Genomic DNA, 14,905 nt, shown 5'->3' with positions numbered 1-14,905 from the left:
GAAATATTCAAGCAAATGGGAGACTGCAGAGATAGCAAATGCAGACCAGACTGTTAGGAAGGCAGAAAAGGGGCTAGAAGAGAAAGAGTTGAAGGAAAGCTTTCTTCAGATACTTAAGATTTTGTGGCCAGGTGCAGTGGCTCATGCCTGTTACCCCAACACATTAGGAGGCCAGAGCAAGAAGATTGCTTGAGCCCAAGAATTCAAGACCAGCTTGGGCAACATAGTGCAACCCCATTTCTATTGTTAATTAAAAAAAAAAAAATGAAAACCACTTGTGAGGGTACATCTGTTGATAATAAAGAACACTGATTTTCATTAAAACCCCCAAAACGTTTTAAAGAATAAAAATAACAAGTGTCATGATAAAATATGTCTGGGATTTGTTTAAAATAATCTGAGGAATGGAAGTGAATGAAAGTATAAATCAAACATGCTGGCCAAACATGCTGAAGTAGAGGAATAGGTATGTGAGGATGCATTATGCTTCTTCTCTACTTTTGTATGTTTACAATTTCCTGTAATATATGTCTGTGAATTTGCTTAGTATGCTTTCCGTAAGCAAACATGGATGAAGCAGCATATGAAAAAGAATTTTAACCAACAAACTACCAGAAAATAATGTGACAGATGACTTTTAGAGGCTTTGGAGAAACTGAATGGTAAAGGCACTGTACAGCCAGTTTTTCTGGTATTCTGGCAGTGTCTTTCTCAACTGCAGCTCCTCATCTGAGCCACTGTCCAGAAAATAATTGAGTAACTTTCCTCAATTGTCCCAAGGATAATATATAGCTAACTAGTATCATTCTAGATTTTACTAATGTATTACCTACAATGGATACCTTAGGGAATTAAGGCCTACTTTTCTAGTGAAATCCCAGTTGAGAATGGCTGCTAAAAACTAACATTAGACTGAAAAAAAGAGAGTATTGTATAAAATTGTACTTTAAAAAAGAGAAAAAGATGTGTCTAAGTGACTATCGGATAGCAACGTAATGTTCCATAATTGTAAAAAAATCACAAATTTGTGAACTCACAAATTACAGAAATGTATAGGTCAAAAGTACCTGTGGAAAAGCTTGTTAAAAATAGAACTACTTAGCCCCTTCTCAAATAGCCATCAGCCTCAGCCAGCTGAAAAGGAAAGTTGGCAGGTTATGTAACTTAGTATTTGTTTTCTCTGTAGATATGTTCAAACTCTTCCAGATAAATTGCTTAACTCATTTGAGATTCTTTGACTTAATACTGGGCTGGGTGCATTTGCATTTTAAAATTTTTGTATCTTTTTCCCACCATAGAGACTGAGAGAAATTAATAGTATGATACGCACAGGAGAAACTCCAACTAAAAAGAGAGGAATTATTTTGGAAGATGGAAGTGAATCACCTGCAAAAAGAATTTGCCCAGAAAATCATTCTGCCTTATTACGCCGTCTCCAAGATGTAGCTAATGACCGTGGTTCCCACTGAGGTTAGTCTCTTGTATTGGAATTCTTTTCACAACATGTTTAGCCGCATCCTTTAATGCATCTAGATTATGGAGCTTTTTCCCTTAATCCAGCTGATCAGTTACAGCCTGTTAGTAACATGAGGGGATATTTTGGTGAGAAATGGGACTTAACTCCTTCCAGTATCCTTAGAACATTTTAATTTATCCCAACTGTCTTTTTTTCCCCTACCATTCAGTGATTACTGTCAAGGCTGCTTAGAATCCAAACTTGGATTTTTGACTCTGACAAAGCTTTTAAAAGTACTGCAAGAAAATGATGTGTACCCAAATGTGAGCATACGAGGCTTCTGTTGACATACTCCAACAGAAGAACTGTGTTTCAAGTTCACTCCTACCTGTTTTGTGGTCAGCTGTAGTCCTCATAAAAAGCAAAACAAAAATTAGGTATTTTGTCCTAAAACACCTGGTAGGAGTGTGATTTTTACATTCCTGAAACAGAACAAAGGAGAGCGCACCCAGGTTTGGAGGTCCTAGGTCATTAATCCTCATCTCCCATTCCCTTTGTGCACGTCTTCCCTCTCCCCATTCGGTGTGGTGCAGTGTGAAAAGTCCTTGATTGTTCGGGTGTGCAATGTCTGAGTGAACCTGTATAAGAGGTGGCACTTTAGGGCTGTAAAATGCATGATTTTGTAACCCAGATTTTGCTGTATATTTGTGATAGCACTTTCTACAATGTGAACTTTATTAAGTACAAAACTTCCAGGCTAAACATCCAATATTTTCTTTAATGCTTTTGTACTTTTTTAAACTGTTAAAGCCCCTATAGTCACCTTTTGGGAATATGTTTTAAATTCTCCAGTTTTTTGTTATATAGGAATCAATCGGCTAAGAAAAGATTTTAAATCAAGTTGAATTGAGGGGATTAATATGAAAAATTATGACCTCTTGCTTTAGGAGAGTTATCTAAAAGAAATGTCTATTAAGGTGATATATTTTAAAATATTTTGGGTGTTCCTGGCAGTTTAAAAAATTGGTTGGAGAATTTAGGTTTTATTAGTACCATAGTACCATTTATACAAATTAGAAAATGTTATTTAACAGCTGTTGAATTATCTATACATACCTTTATTAATCACTATTGTTCCAGCAGTTTTCAAGTCAAATTAATCATCTTATTAGGGAGAAAATTCAATTGTAAATTGAATCAGTATAAACAAAGTTACTAGGTAACTTCATATTGCTCTGAGAGAAATATGGAACTTACACTGTTCAATTAGAATAGTGTTCTGCAAAAATATTTATAAAACCTCTCAAGATACTGCTACTGTAATTTTATATGAAGATAAGTGTATTTTTCAATAAAGCATTTATAAATTAGCCTTTGTTTGGTTATATTGAGAAAAGGGTAGTTTCCTGCATAAATGGCAAAGAACAATCATTTATTGGTTTATTTTGTCTCTACTAAACACATTAGTCATTCATCATTTAAATACCAGACTTCATTAGAAACCGTTTTAACACTTTTCTCCCTCCTGCCATAAAAATACAGTAAGTAATTTGCTTAAAAAAACAACACAACACTAGGAACAAGTGTTCTGGTTTCTCTCCCCCAACTAAAGACATTTCTCAGTGATTTCAGTTTGTAAATCAGTAACACAGTGCAGGCTACAAATCAGTGCAGGCTGAAGACTGAGATTCAAATGATCTTCCACTGAAAAGTGCTGAGCTATGGAACCTGCTCTCTCTATACCTCTCCATTTCCTAACATATATACAACTGAAACCACTGATTTAAAAACTATTTAAGTAGTGCTGAATTCTGTCTGCTCTATTAGTTTAAATGAATGCAACTTACCTTTAGCATTATATTCAGAAAAATACTTAAGCCTCAAGGTCCCCAATAATTTGGAGTACTGAACTAGATAACCACCCTAAGACACTTCTGACAGAAGTAATGCATTACTTAGAGACAGGTTTCCAAACCCTGCTGTTAGAACCTATGCATACAAGGAAAACACTGGCAGTCAGTCATTGTTCACACAGTTTTACTCTTCAGGCAGTCCTCTGCCATTGGTCAGCTTGAACTAGGCCATAGTCCAGCAGGAAAGTGCATGGTGCACCAGATTCACCATCTCTTAAGTCGCCACTGTTTTCTCTTCTTTACTGAAAGGCTGTACTGAGCCAGGCTTTACCCATGACAGGCCAGCAACATGAACACTTTTATTGTGCTGTTCTTCAGGCTTCTTCTAGGCACAATCAAAACAGATATTTAAAAAAACTACTGATGAGGAGACTTCAGCACTGTACAAACTTGTTTCCCAAAAAAATTACTTGTATGTAATGAGCAGTCTCCAAATGAAGATATTTTAGAAAAGAAACAATGAGTTGGCCATTTCATAAGTAGTTATCCACTTACTTTCTGAGTCAGCATCTTTTCTCTGGCTTCATCATGTACAGAAGGATTCCATGGAGAAAAGCTTAAGGAAGAGAAAAGTATTTAAACACGATTTGTTGGCTCACTAAATTTCTATAACATTCATTTTGCAGTAATTAAGTTTTAAGCCAATTCCTCTAACTTAATAAAGAACAGTACTTTTTTTGTTTTCCACAAGTATGTTTTAGACATTATCTAATTAATTTTCTCACATAACTATCCTTCATACATGAATGATTTCATTTAAGCCTCACACCAACCCCTGAAGTACTATTATTTAAAGATTAAGAAAGCAAAGCAAAATTAATTGCTCTGGATTACCAGAACTAAAAAGTACAAAAGCCAAGTAGTCCATCTGCTGAGTCCATGCTCTTTTTTTTGAGACTGAATCTAGTTCTGTCACCCAGGCTGGAATGCAGTGGTGCAATCTCCCCTCACTGCAACCTCCGCCTCCTAGATTCAAGCCCTTCTCCTGCTTCAGCCTCGCTGGGACTACAGGTGCGAGTCACCATGCCCGGCTTTTTTTTTTTTTTTTTTACTACTTTGAGATGGAGTTTCACTGTTCTTGCCTAGGCTGGAGTGCAACGGCAAGATCTTGGCTCACTGCAACTTCTGCCTCCCAAGTTCAAGCGATTCTCCTGCCTCAGCCTTCCAAAGTAGCTGGGATTACAGACAGGCGCCACCACACCCAGCTAATTTTGTATTTTTAATAGAGACGGGGTTTCTCCATGTTGGTCAGGCTGATCTCAAACTCCCGACCTCAGGTGATCCCCCCACCTTGGCCTCCCAAAGTGCTGGGATTACAAGTGTGAGCCACTGTGCCCGACCAATTTTTGTATTTTTAGTAGAGATGGGGTTTGGCCATTTGGTCAGGCTGGTCTTAAAACTCCTGACCTCGTGATCCACCCACTTTGGCTTCCCAAAGTGCTGGGATTACTGGCATAAGCCACCACGCCTCGCCATGAGTCCAAGCTCTTAACAGCTATACTCCACTGCCTTCGCAAGCAGTACCAATGTTGCCAAAGAGCAAAATCACCAATTCGTCCATTCCCAATACTCCTCCAGACACTGTTCCTTAAATCAAATGTCATAGTGCTTCAGGAACCCACCATTCTCACGCTATTCAGTTTCCCTCCTTTTACCACATCTGAATGTCAATGAGGGTGTGGCAGTTTAAGAGGGGCTCCAGCTAAAACTGCAAGCTGAAAAGAGTCCTGACATGTGAATGAATAAATACATCATAAGGATCCCTGGGAAACCAAAGTCACCAGAGAATGTGCTGTCAGCACAGCCTGTCAGATGTTTAAGAGCCTCAGAGGCATCAGAAATCGAGTTGGCACCAAGTTATAAAGGTTGTAGGCTAACAGCTTATGCATGTGCCTTTTAAAATCCCTATTCTGAGACCACCTGGAGAAAGGAAGCAGTGTATTGGAAAGGACAGTAGACAATTCATTTGGGAGATGCACTACTTACCTAATTGCATAGGGGTCTTCTATTTTAGGTTGGTCAAACAAACGAGCAGTGCACACCTTAACACTGTCAACAACTTTACTTTTAAAAGCTGAATATCTTTTCATACCTGTGTTAAAAGTTTAAGTCAAAAAGTTACTTAATCTACTTAGCTGCATCTTCAAATTTATTTTAAATAACAAAGCAAAAGTTACATACAGTACTGCAGCCTCTGGGTTCAGGGGGCTTGCTGTATCAATCTTGTAGAAAACTCTCCTTGCATACATTAATACCTGCCAAATATGATTATGGTTCCGCCTAAAGGGAAACATGGCGTGATTACTGAGGCGTCCTTTTGCAGTATTATGTCACTAAAAGAAACCATTTACTTACTTACCTCCATTTTGCAAATGCTCTCTTCACATCCAGCTCACCTGAGGTGGGATCAACTAGCGGGTGAAAGACAGGAATATCGAACACCAAGCGCTGTATTTAAATAAAGAGAGACGTGTCCTTTAATGGAAGCAATGGCACTTATGAGACCCATAGGAATCGTGATAAAAAGAGCTTCAGGACAAGGCAGTCACGTTATTTAAAGCTAAAGAGCTGCCTCAAGAGGGATACTTAACTACTTCTACCATTTTCCTGAAAAACTAAATTTTGAGATGAAGCGGGGAAAACTCCCTCTCCACTAGAGCCTGAGGGCCACCATTCACCTGGTGAGTGCTGCAGGATGGCAGGCAGCCAGCCTCCCTTGCAGACCCTGAGCAGAGAAACAAAGCTCTGATGGCATGCCGGAAGCTGCTGCAAAGCACAGAAGTCCCCCTGGACAACTACTGGGTAGATAAATCATAAAGGTACCAGGTCAGGAAAAGAACCAGGAAAGCTGTAAGCCCTTTTAGCCCTTCTCGCTGATCCACAAATGAAGCCAGACTGTGTCTCCAACTTACCGGACAGTCACCATCTGGATAGTTATCAGGGATGTAAACTGTAAACTTAAATACCCCATCTTGGTAAAGTCCATGCCGTATGAATATTACTCCAAACCACACTGTAGGAAAAAATAAAAGAGTTAAGGCCTAAATTTGTGTGGGAGGAACTAAATGTGCCCATAAATTAAGAATGAATCCTCATCTTACTTAATGCAGAGCGATAAGATGGCTGCACATAGACGCCTGGTAGCTTCTGCTTCACAACCAAGGTACTACAACAAAAGCAGAGTTATTAATTTGTGTGGATACAAATGACACATGAAGATGAAACCACCCCACATTCACTTTGAGACAATGAATGGCCCCTCAAGGGGCAGCTGATACCCAAACCCTGCAAGCCAAGTTCTCACAATCTCTCACCTGACACGATCAGAGCCCTGGCCCTGACCGCTGCCCACTACCAGCTTCATAGCAGCAGCTCACAGAGAAACAAGCAGGCCAGCAGGGGCCCCACAGTAAGAACTAAAGCCAAACAGGGAAAAATGAAGAATCAAGTTTCCTCCCAGAAATCTGCTCTTCCAAAACATCATCTTGGAAACCAGCCTATAGGTAATTCCGAATAATGCAACCTGAGGTCAGTTATGTACAGTTGAGGTCAATGAGAGTATCTGTAAAATTATGCTTTTGTGACTGTGGATGATCATTCAAAAACTTTTAAAATACAATGTTAGATAAATTAAGATTTCTTGGAATCGGGTCACAAAGTTGTCATTTTACATTTTAATCACAAGATCCCACAGCAGAGGGCAATGTTCAGACTCGCAGTGCTGCCTGGGGAGGGCAGGCATCCTTGTGTGGCTCTCACACGCCCTGCTCTCAAACGGACACCTGATGCAGACACCTGAACTCTGTGGGCCTTGCCAGAGAACGGGAAAATAGGTGCTGAAAACAAGAAACAACAAGTGTACCGACACAAAGCCTACACTGGTTCTTCCGGGACCCAGTTACCCACTCACAGCCATTCTGGTCACTAACCTGCCAATCCTGGATTTTATGAAGAACTAGTTTATCAGGCCTTAAGTTTATCATTTTTATTACCTACTTTCCATTCACTTATTTTTAATCATTTTCGAGTTATTATCTAGTTCATTTTTAAGTTGCTAAAATTCAGCATGTCAATAGCAACATGGCTGGCAGATGTCTCTACTACAGTGAAGTTTGCCAGAAAAGGCAGTTCTGTGTTCTAATACAGATTTAATCACCACAATAGAGGCCTATCCAACTCGCTGCCCAGCCTCAAACACAAGGCCTCCATTATAGAGCCAAAGGGGCCATTACTACCAAATCACACCCAGCCAATTACACTGGGGCCTCAGACCCTCTGACCATTACAACATTAATACATTGAGGGAAGGGTCAAGGATGCCTTTTTTTTTTTAATTTTTTTTGGTTTAAAAAAAAAAAAAAAAAAAGATGAGGTCTCATAGGCTGAGTGTGGTGGCTCACACCTGTAATCTCAGCCCTTTGGGAGGCCGAGACAGGCAGATCACTTGAGGTCTGGAGTTTGAGACCAGCCTGGCCAACACGGTGAAACCCAGTCTATACTAAAAATACAAAAATTAGTGGGATGTGGTGGCGCATGTCTGTAGTCCAGCTACTCAGGAGGCTGAGGCAGGAGAATCACTTGCACCCAGGAGGCGGAGGCTGCAGTAAGCTGAGATTCTGCCACTGCACCCCAGCCTGGGTGACACAGTGAGATTCCATTTCAAAAAAAAAGAAAAAAAGATGAGGTCTCACTATATGGCCTACACTTGTCTCACATTCCAGAGCTCAAGTGATTCTCCCACCTCAGCCTCCTGAGTAGCTGGGACTATAGGTCCACAGCTGGGAAATCTTTAATTGTTTTTTAAAGACAGGGTGGTCACTCTGTTGCCCAGGCTGGGCTTGAACTCCTGGGCTCCAGTGATCCTCCTGCGTCAGTCTCCCAGGCAGCTGGGATTACAGGCATGAGCCACTGTGCCTGGCTCAAGGATGCTTTTAAAATAACTGTATACAAAGGAATTTTTAAATTATGGAAATTAAGAATTCTCCAAACTTTCTGTCCTTTTAACAAATTCTCAAATGAAATGCCATCTGCGTCTGTGCAGTGCTGGAGCCCCCGTGTGTGCCAGGCACCACAGGGTCGCTGCCAGCACTCTGCACCCTGGCTTCTTGCACTCCACAACCATGCGCAACTGCAGCCCAGCTGCAGACCTCGGTGACCAGTCAGCATCTTCCTTACATGGAGCCCACATCTTTGTCTCTTCCCTAGAATTGCCAAGTCCTGCCTTTGGGGGTCATATAGAGTAAGTCAGATCCTTCCTTGTGACAGACCTTCAAATATATTAAGACAGCTTTAATACATGCTTAAACTTTCTCTTCTCCAAGAAAACTTCTCCAGTTCCTCCAACTGTTGATCCCTAAGGTCTGGCTTCCTGGTCCCTCCCTGCTAGGCCTTGTCCTCCATCTGTCAGGAGGCTGACTACAAGGCGACAACCAAATGGAGCACCACCCTCCAGACAGGCCTGACCAAGAAGGCAGAGACGGCCACTCTCCCACTGTCCTGCTCTCCAGAAAAATCTCTCCAGGAGGCAGGTTCCTCACCTCACATAAACCAAGACCGCATTTATTAAGTTCCCAATCTACTGTAGGTTCTTTTTTTTGAGATGGAGTCTCGCTTTGTCGCCCAGGCTGGAGTGCAGTGGCGAAATCTCGGCTCACTGCAACCTCCACCTCCCGACTTCAAGTGATTCTCTGTCTCAGCTTCCTGAGTAGCTGGGATTACAGGTGCCCGCCACCACACCTGGCTAATTTTTCTATTTTTAGTAGAGATGGAGTTTCACCATCTTGGCCAGGCTGGTCTTGAACTCCTGACCTCGTGATCCACCTGCCTCAGCCTCCCAAAGTGCTGGGATTATAGGCGTGAGCCACCGTGCCCGGCCAGTCTACTGTAGGTTCTTAATAAACCTTAGTTTCTTCCTTTTTTTACTCTCCAACACAGACATGGAAATGAAAGTACCCTCTGCCTTTAAATCATATTCACCCGAGCTCTAAAGAATCTTTAAGAGAGGCTATTTTTATAACTCTACCTAACTCTTGGTTAAGAAAGATTTTATCACCAGCAATAGCCTATAGTTTTATATTTATTCAGTCTGATACTGGAAAGGGACAGGTTTGAGTTTTGAGATTAAATGTCTGCCCTTTACTGCGCCCATCAGAATAAATTTCATTCTTCACTTTAAAGGATCGTTCCTAATTTAACCAAATAGTTTGTTAAGAACTTACAATTCTGCAAGAAGAGAGTATTCCAGGTAGAAGGGTCCATAGGACGCATGCGTGCCATTTGTTGACTGCGCTGCTGGGGCAGGAGACGTAGGCTTAGTTATGGGCAAAGCATTTTTGGGAATAGAAGGCAGCTGTTTCTTTGGTGCAGTTCGTGGAGGACTGGTTTTCACGTCCCCTGTTAATGTCTTCTCTTCACCTTCAGATCGCTATACAAGATGAAGTTGTAAGAATATCTGTTAAGATGATTCTTAAATCACAAGAGTACATTATTAGCTCCATGGCCTAAATGCTGGAATTGCTCCTTTACAAGCACATTCTAACACCATGACCAAGATGACTAGAAAGTCCTTTGGGCAGGCAGGTCATATAAAGAGAAGACAAAGCTGAAGCGAGACCAAAGCATTAGAGAAACTCTTTCATATAGGGAAACTCATCCTATAAGGATGATACAATCAGTGTGTACAGGATTAACTGAAACACACAAAGAAATGGTTTTTCCTAGTGGCCCCAAAAAGAGGGCAAGGGGTTTCTAAGCAATTAGACAACTGTACAAGGCTAGAAAAGTCCCCCAGCACTTAGATGCTACAGAAGGTTAGGTGCTAAGAAGCTCAAAATAGTGTGGATGAAATTAGTCACTGCCTGTTAGCACCTGGGTTAGAAACAAAGAGTGAAGCTATTCTCTCACTTGCTTGGGTCTGATTTTGATTTGTCCCTACTAGGTATGTTTTGACATTTCAAATATCACCAGCATAAACCGTCATCCTTCATCAAAGACATAGGTCGACATGAGTCAGAGACTAAACTACCATCTCATAGGTACTTCCTTGGCGCAAGTACAACCAAAGGCTGTTTAATTAGCTATATAAAAACATGTATATCATATGCATTGCTCTAGTGATGGGTGCATCTAAAGGCCCTGACTTTAGCACAATATAATATGCCAATGTAGCAAAACTGCACTTGTACTTCATTACTACATACAAGTAAGGAAGAGATATATGTCATGTACATAGAAAAAAAGTAATAGTGGTGTTTATTCTCCTAGAGGTGGGATTATGGTTTTTTTTGTTTTTTTTTTGAGATGGAGTCTCGCTCTGTCGCCCAGGCTGGAGTGCAGTGGCGCAATCTCAGCTCACTGCAAGTTCTGCCTCCCAAGTTGATGCCATTCTCCTGCCTCAGCCTCCCAAGTAGCTGGGACTACAGGTGCCCGCCACCACGCCTGGTTAATTTTTTTGTATTTTTAGTAGAGACTGGGCTTCACCGTGTTAGGCAGGATGGTCTCAATCTCCTGACCTCGTGATCTGCCCACCTCAGCCTCCCAAAGTGCTGGGATTACAGGCGTGAGCCACCGCGCCCAACCGGTTTTTATTTTCTTATTGTTTGCCTATTTTAATCTTTCCCAAAATGAAAAAACATTTTTAAAAAAATCATTTTATTTAGAAAAATTAAACTAGTGCCCCTCAAGTCTGACTTGATATCAGACTAGCCTTTCCCACAGCTGTTCTAACCGTAGAAACTTGAAGTTTAGTAGAAAACTACAATATGTCACAAATTTCATCATGTGTAAATATAACCTCAATCATCTTAGAATTGTGATGACCAGAACAATTTCTACTTGAGATGCAATCCCAGTCTCAGAAACACACTTTAACCAACAAAATAATTACTTCTCAAGAGTGTAAGACCTTAACTAGAAAAATCAGGTAATTTTGTCAAGATTACAGGGGACCGTGACAGATTATTTTAGCCTTCATTCTGACCCTGTTTTCAGACACAAGAAAATGAGTTTCCTTACTGAATTTATCACTATACCTACTTTGCGTACAGAGCTTGTAGACATGCTCCAGAAAGGGTTCATAACGTGTATTCCAAACAAAGAAATTCAGTGGCGTGTCATCCAAATCTTCTGTCTTCAACATTCACTCTACCTTAAAACAAGATGGGGAAACATAGAAACAAGTCAACACCAACAATTAAGACTTTTTTTTTTTTTAGATGGAGTCTCGCTGTGTTGCCCAGGCTGGAGAGCAGTGGTGTGATTGCAGCTCACTGCAACCTCCAACTCCTGAGTTCAAGTGATTCTCCTGCCTCAGCCTCCTGAGTAGCTGGGATTACAGGTGCCTGCTACCATGCCCAGCTAAGTTTTGTATTTTTAGTAGAGACAGCGTTTCACCATGTTAACCAGGCTGGTCTTGAATTCCTGACCTCAAGTGATCCATCTACCTCAGCCTCCCAAAGTGCTGGGACTACAGGCGTTAGCCACCATGCCCGGCCAACTGTTAAGACTTCTGAAATGATGAATAACTAACTATGATACCCTGGATATACAATATGTTATATAACAAAGGGTTGCAAAAACCTAGGAAAGGGTCTTCAGGCATCTTCAGAAATAGTTTCCTTCTATACCCACTTCCTTTTCTGGTTCTAATTTCTTTCACACTTTTAGATGTCTATAAGAATCTGTGCACCAGGTCCCTTAGCCAGGATTCAGATTACTCAGTGACACAGATGAGCCTTGGTGCCAGAAGTTCAGAAGATATGGACAACAGTTGCTACTAGCACATCTCAGCATTTAACTAACAGGAAAGCCAGATTCAGAATGCACTGTACCCACATACACAAAAGTTGTATCACTGTTCCCAGGGTTATGGGAACAAACAATAAAGATACAAGGAGGCTGATTTAAGAGCTGCCCCAACTCACTTGAGTACAAAATGATTCCTCCAGCAAAGCATTAGCCAAAGAAATAAGAGAAAACAGGGAAGGCAGAGCACACGTATGTCACTAAGACGACAGAAGAAGTTACCTGAGTCCTGTCAGTACCATCCCCCAATAAATTGCCTTCTACAACTTCGAAACATACAGAAACTGCAGGATCACGTACTTAAGGAACTGCCAAGCAATCCAGACAAATACAACACGAGGCACGCAAGAGAGACGTTTCACAAGTACAGATCTTCCAGCGGAAGCTTCAAGTCGTGGATAAGAAAGCATGTATCAAAGCTCATAAAGTCGGGGTCATTTACTAAAAATACAAAGAAGCAAAGGAAAAGCAACCAAGCCCAGCTGTAAGAACAGCAACTTCTCTGCCCTGGTGATTTTCCCCCAGGCTCTGTTACCTTTAAAGCAGAGCTCCTTCTCTGAATTCCTACTTGTACCAGTCAAAAGGCTGAAGGTGAAAAGGGTCAAAACTAAGCAACGTTTTCCTAATTTCTTAAGCAGGTCATGAGCAAACTATGTACTAACTGTCCCCAGTCAGCAATAATTTGTCTTTTCTGATAAGCTTGTGACATCCAGGGACCTACTCAACCCAGGTCATCCATACCTTGTCAGTGCCTATTATTGCTGTTTTCTTTTCGAAGAGAAAATGCCACCCAGTAATTAAATCAGAGGAATGAAGATCCTGGTTCTTCTACTAGCATGGGTAACATCCAATAAGTAACAACAGCTCTCCGCAAATCTGCTTTTAAAGGTGAGTATGACACAGTGAATATACTTGGGATATCAATAATGTGCGGGGGAATGTTCCCGTTTGGCTCAAATGAAGACACTGATTTTCAGATCCAGCAGTAATGTGCAGCACCCCAGTGTCCTCTAGGACACACCTAACATGGGACCCCATCCCTTGGGACACAGTGGTGCACTCCACCACATACATTTAATGGGTTGGTGCAAACCTGTAAAGTCTCTTTCAGGTGAAACGCGTTAGGATTCTCTTTAAGAATTCTCCTTTAAAATCCAATAAATTTTGTCCCCACTTCTGCCTATCATTAAGCAGGAGATATTGTCTTCTGCTGCCTAACTTTGCCATGGATCTTTTAATCCAATGTTTCCAGCAGCAACATAATCACGAGAAAGTGTAGTACACTTTTCAGGGTCTAGTCTAGGACAAGCACAGCATACATGTTCTGAGAAGAATGACATAGATGGAAGCACGACATAGGTTACATCCTTGTCATTGGGAAACAATTTTAGAATTTCTGCCTGTTCAGCCACGGCTGCATTCCTTTACATCACCCAGCTGAGAAGTCTGGGTCTTCAGCCTGCGCGAATGATAGGCAGAGCTAAAACTAGGCTAAAACATGAGTGCTGCTGTTACTCTTCATGCCACAGCGCACTCACATCACCCCGAATCGGACTTAAGAAATTACACGTTAAGAGGAGACAGAGCAGCGGCCAGAAAAAAGATGAAAACGGCCCAGGCCAGGCTTGCTGGGGACAGCAGGGACCTGCGGCGGCCTCGGACCGGCACCCTCACCGCGGGCGGAAACCCGTCTCTGAGCACTCAGGGAATCTGGACAAACCTGTCTCGAGGTGATGCAAGGCGGGGGCCCTGTCCTGGCCTCGCAGTTAGCTCGAAGCTGGCCTGGGAGCCGCGGGCCCCTCCAGTGGGGGGCTCTGGGGTCCGGCGACGCCCCCTTAACCAGAGCTCGGGATCGGGACCTGGCCGGGGAGGGTGGGCATGGGCCGGGGCGAGCCAGCTGGGCCTGCCTCTTTCCCTCGGGCCGGGCCTGCCCAGCTTGAGCCGCAGTCCCCAGCAGTGGTCCCGGGCTGCGAGGCGGCCAACGCAGCAGGTGCCTGCAAACGCGCACAGGTGCCCGGCCCCGCCTCCGTGTCCCACTGCGGCCGCCGTCGCCGCCGAGTCGCGAGTGCCCAGGATGGACAAATGCCGGGTCTTTGGAAGCTGGCGGCCAGATTTACCAACACGTCAGTCCTCACGTACCTACCAGCCTGCCTGGCAGTGCGCCTCCTCCCGGTGCCTTCAATGCAGAGCTCCTGGCTGCCGAGCGCCGTCGCGGCCCGACAGCATCTCCGGCCGCAGCGCCAGCCCTACCCCTGCTTGATCCCCGCCCCGCCCCACCCTGCCCAGCCCTCCGCACCAGGCTCCGCCCCGTGGTGCACGCTCCTGGGGCCCGAGGCTTCCGCCTTGCCTCCCGGCGCCAACTGGCTCTCACACCTGCCCGTCAAGGACGTTCTTCCGGGGGCGTTGGAAAAACCACACTCCGTCCTGCAAATCAAATCACCCCAGTTTGGGTGGGGCTGCACTTTACCCTCCCCTTACGTAATAGCGCCTGGGACGACCTGTCAGTCCTGGAAGTATCGGCCCCCCCCCGCCGGGAGGGATGGGCAGAGACAAACAAGCGTCGGGTCACAATTGGCCAGGGCGTCTGCCAGTCACGATGGAGACCCGCCCAGAGGTTTGTGCGGTCAGGCCACAGCGCAATCGCCATGCACAGGGGCTGGGTTGCAGGATGGTGTCCCTGAGCCAAGCTTTGTGGGAGGGCCGGGCCGCGAGACTACTCTGTGGCTCCCAGCGC

At 43.3% G+C, this 14,905-nt stretch overlaps 2 protein-coding genes across 7 annotated transcripts in view; one reads left to right on the top strand and one right to left on the bottom strand.

The window, feature by feature from the left end:
* RBL2 (RB transcriptional corepressor like 2) overlaps nt 1–2,826 on the top strand; it is a 58,038-nt gene extending 55,212 nt beyond the window's left edge. The window contains 1 exon segment of the mRNA XM_017874633.1: nt 1,299–2,826. Within this exon segment, the coding sequence (XP_017730122.1) occupies nt 1,299–1,469 (171 nt within the window). The 3' untranslated portion in view covers nt 1,470–2,826.
* Nucleotides 2,827–2,867: 41 nt separating this feature from the next.
* Nucleotides 2,868–14,447, bottom strand: AKTIP (AKT interacting protein). 6 transcript variants are annotated; one of them, XM_017874630.1, is made up of 9 exons: nt 13,892–14,447; nt 11,404–11,515; nt 9,588–9,793; nt 6,471–6,535; nt 6,282–6,382; nt 5,729–5,817; nt 5,356–5,649; nt 3,865–3,925; nt 2,868–3,694 (listed from the first exon to the last, which is right to left on the bottom strand). In XM_017874630.1, exons 2-7 carry the CDS (start codon nt 11,443–11,445, stop codon nt 5,475–5,477), a joined length of 678 nt encoding a protein of 225 aa, XP_017730119.1. In that variant the 5' UTR covers nt 11,446–11,515; nt 13,892–14,447; the 3' UTR covers nt 2,868–3,694; nt 3,865–3,925; nt 5,356–5,474. The 6 variants fall into 6 exon arrangements, with proteins under 6 accessions (XP_017730119.1, XP_017730116.1, XP_017730115.1 ...); XM_017874627.1 differs by having other exon boundaries at nt 14,311–14,447; XM_017874626.1 differs by having other exon boundaries at nt 14,315–14,447.
* Nucleotides 14,448–14,905: the final 458 nt, after the last annotated feature.

This window comes from Rhinopithecus bieti, unplaced genomic scaffold, assembly GCF_001698545.2.
Source record: "Rhinopithecus bieti isolate Rb0 unplaced genomic scaffold, ASM169854v2 scaffold_8911, whole genome shotgun sequence".
Lineage (NCBI taxonomy): Eukaryota > Metazoa > Chordata > Mammalia > Primates > Cercopithecidae > Rhinopithecus > Rhinopithecus bieti.
The sequence above is the reverse complement of the archived record's forward strand: the minus strand, read 5'-3'. Positions and strand labels throughout refer to the sequence as shown.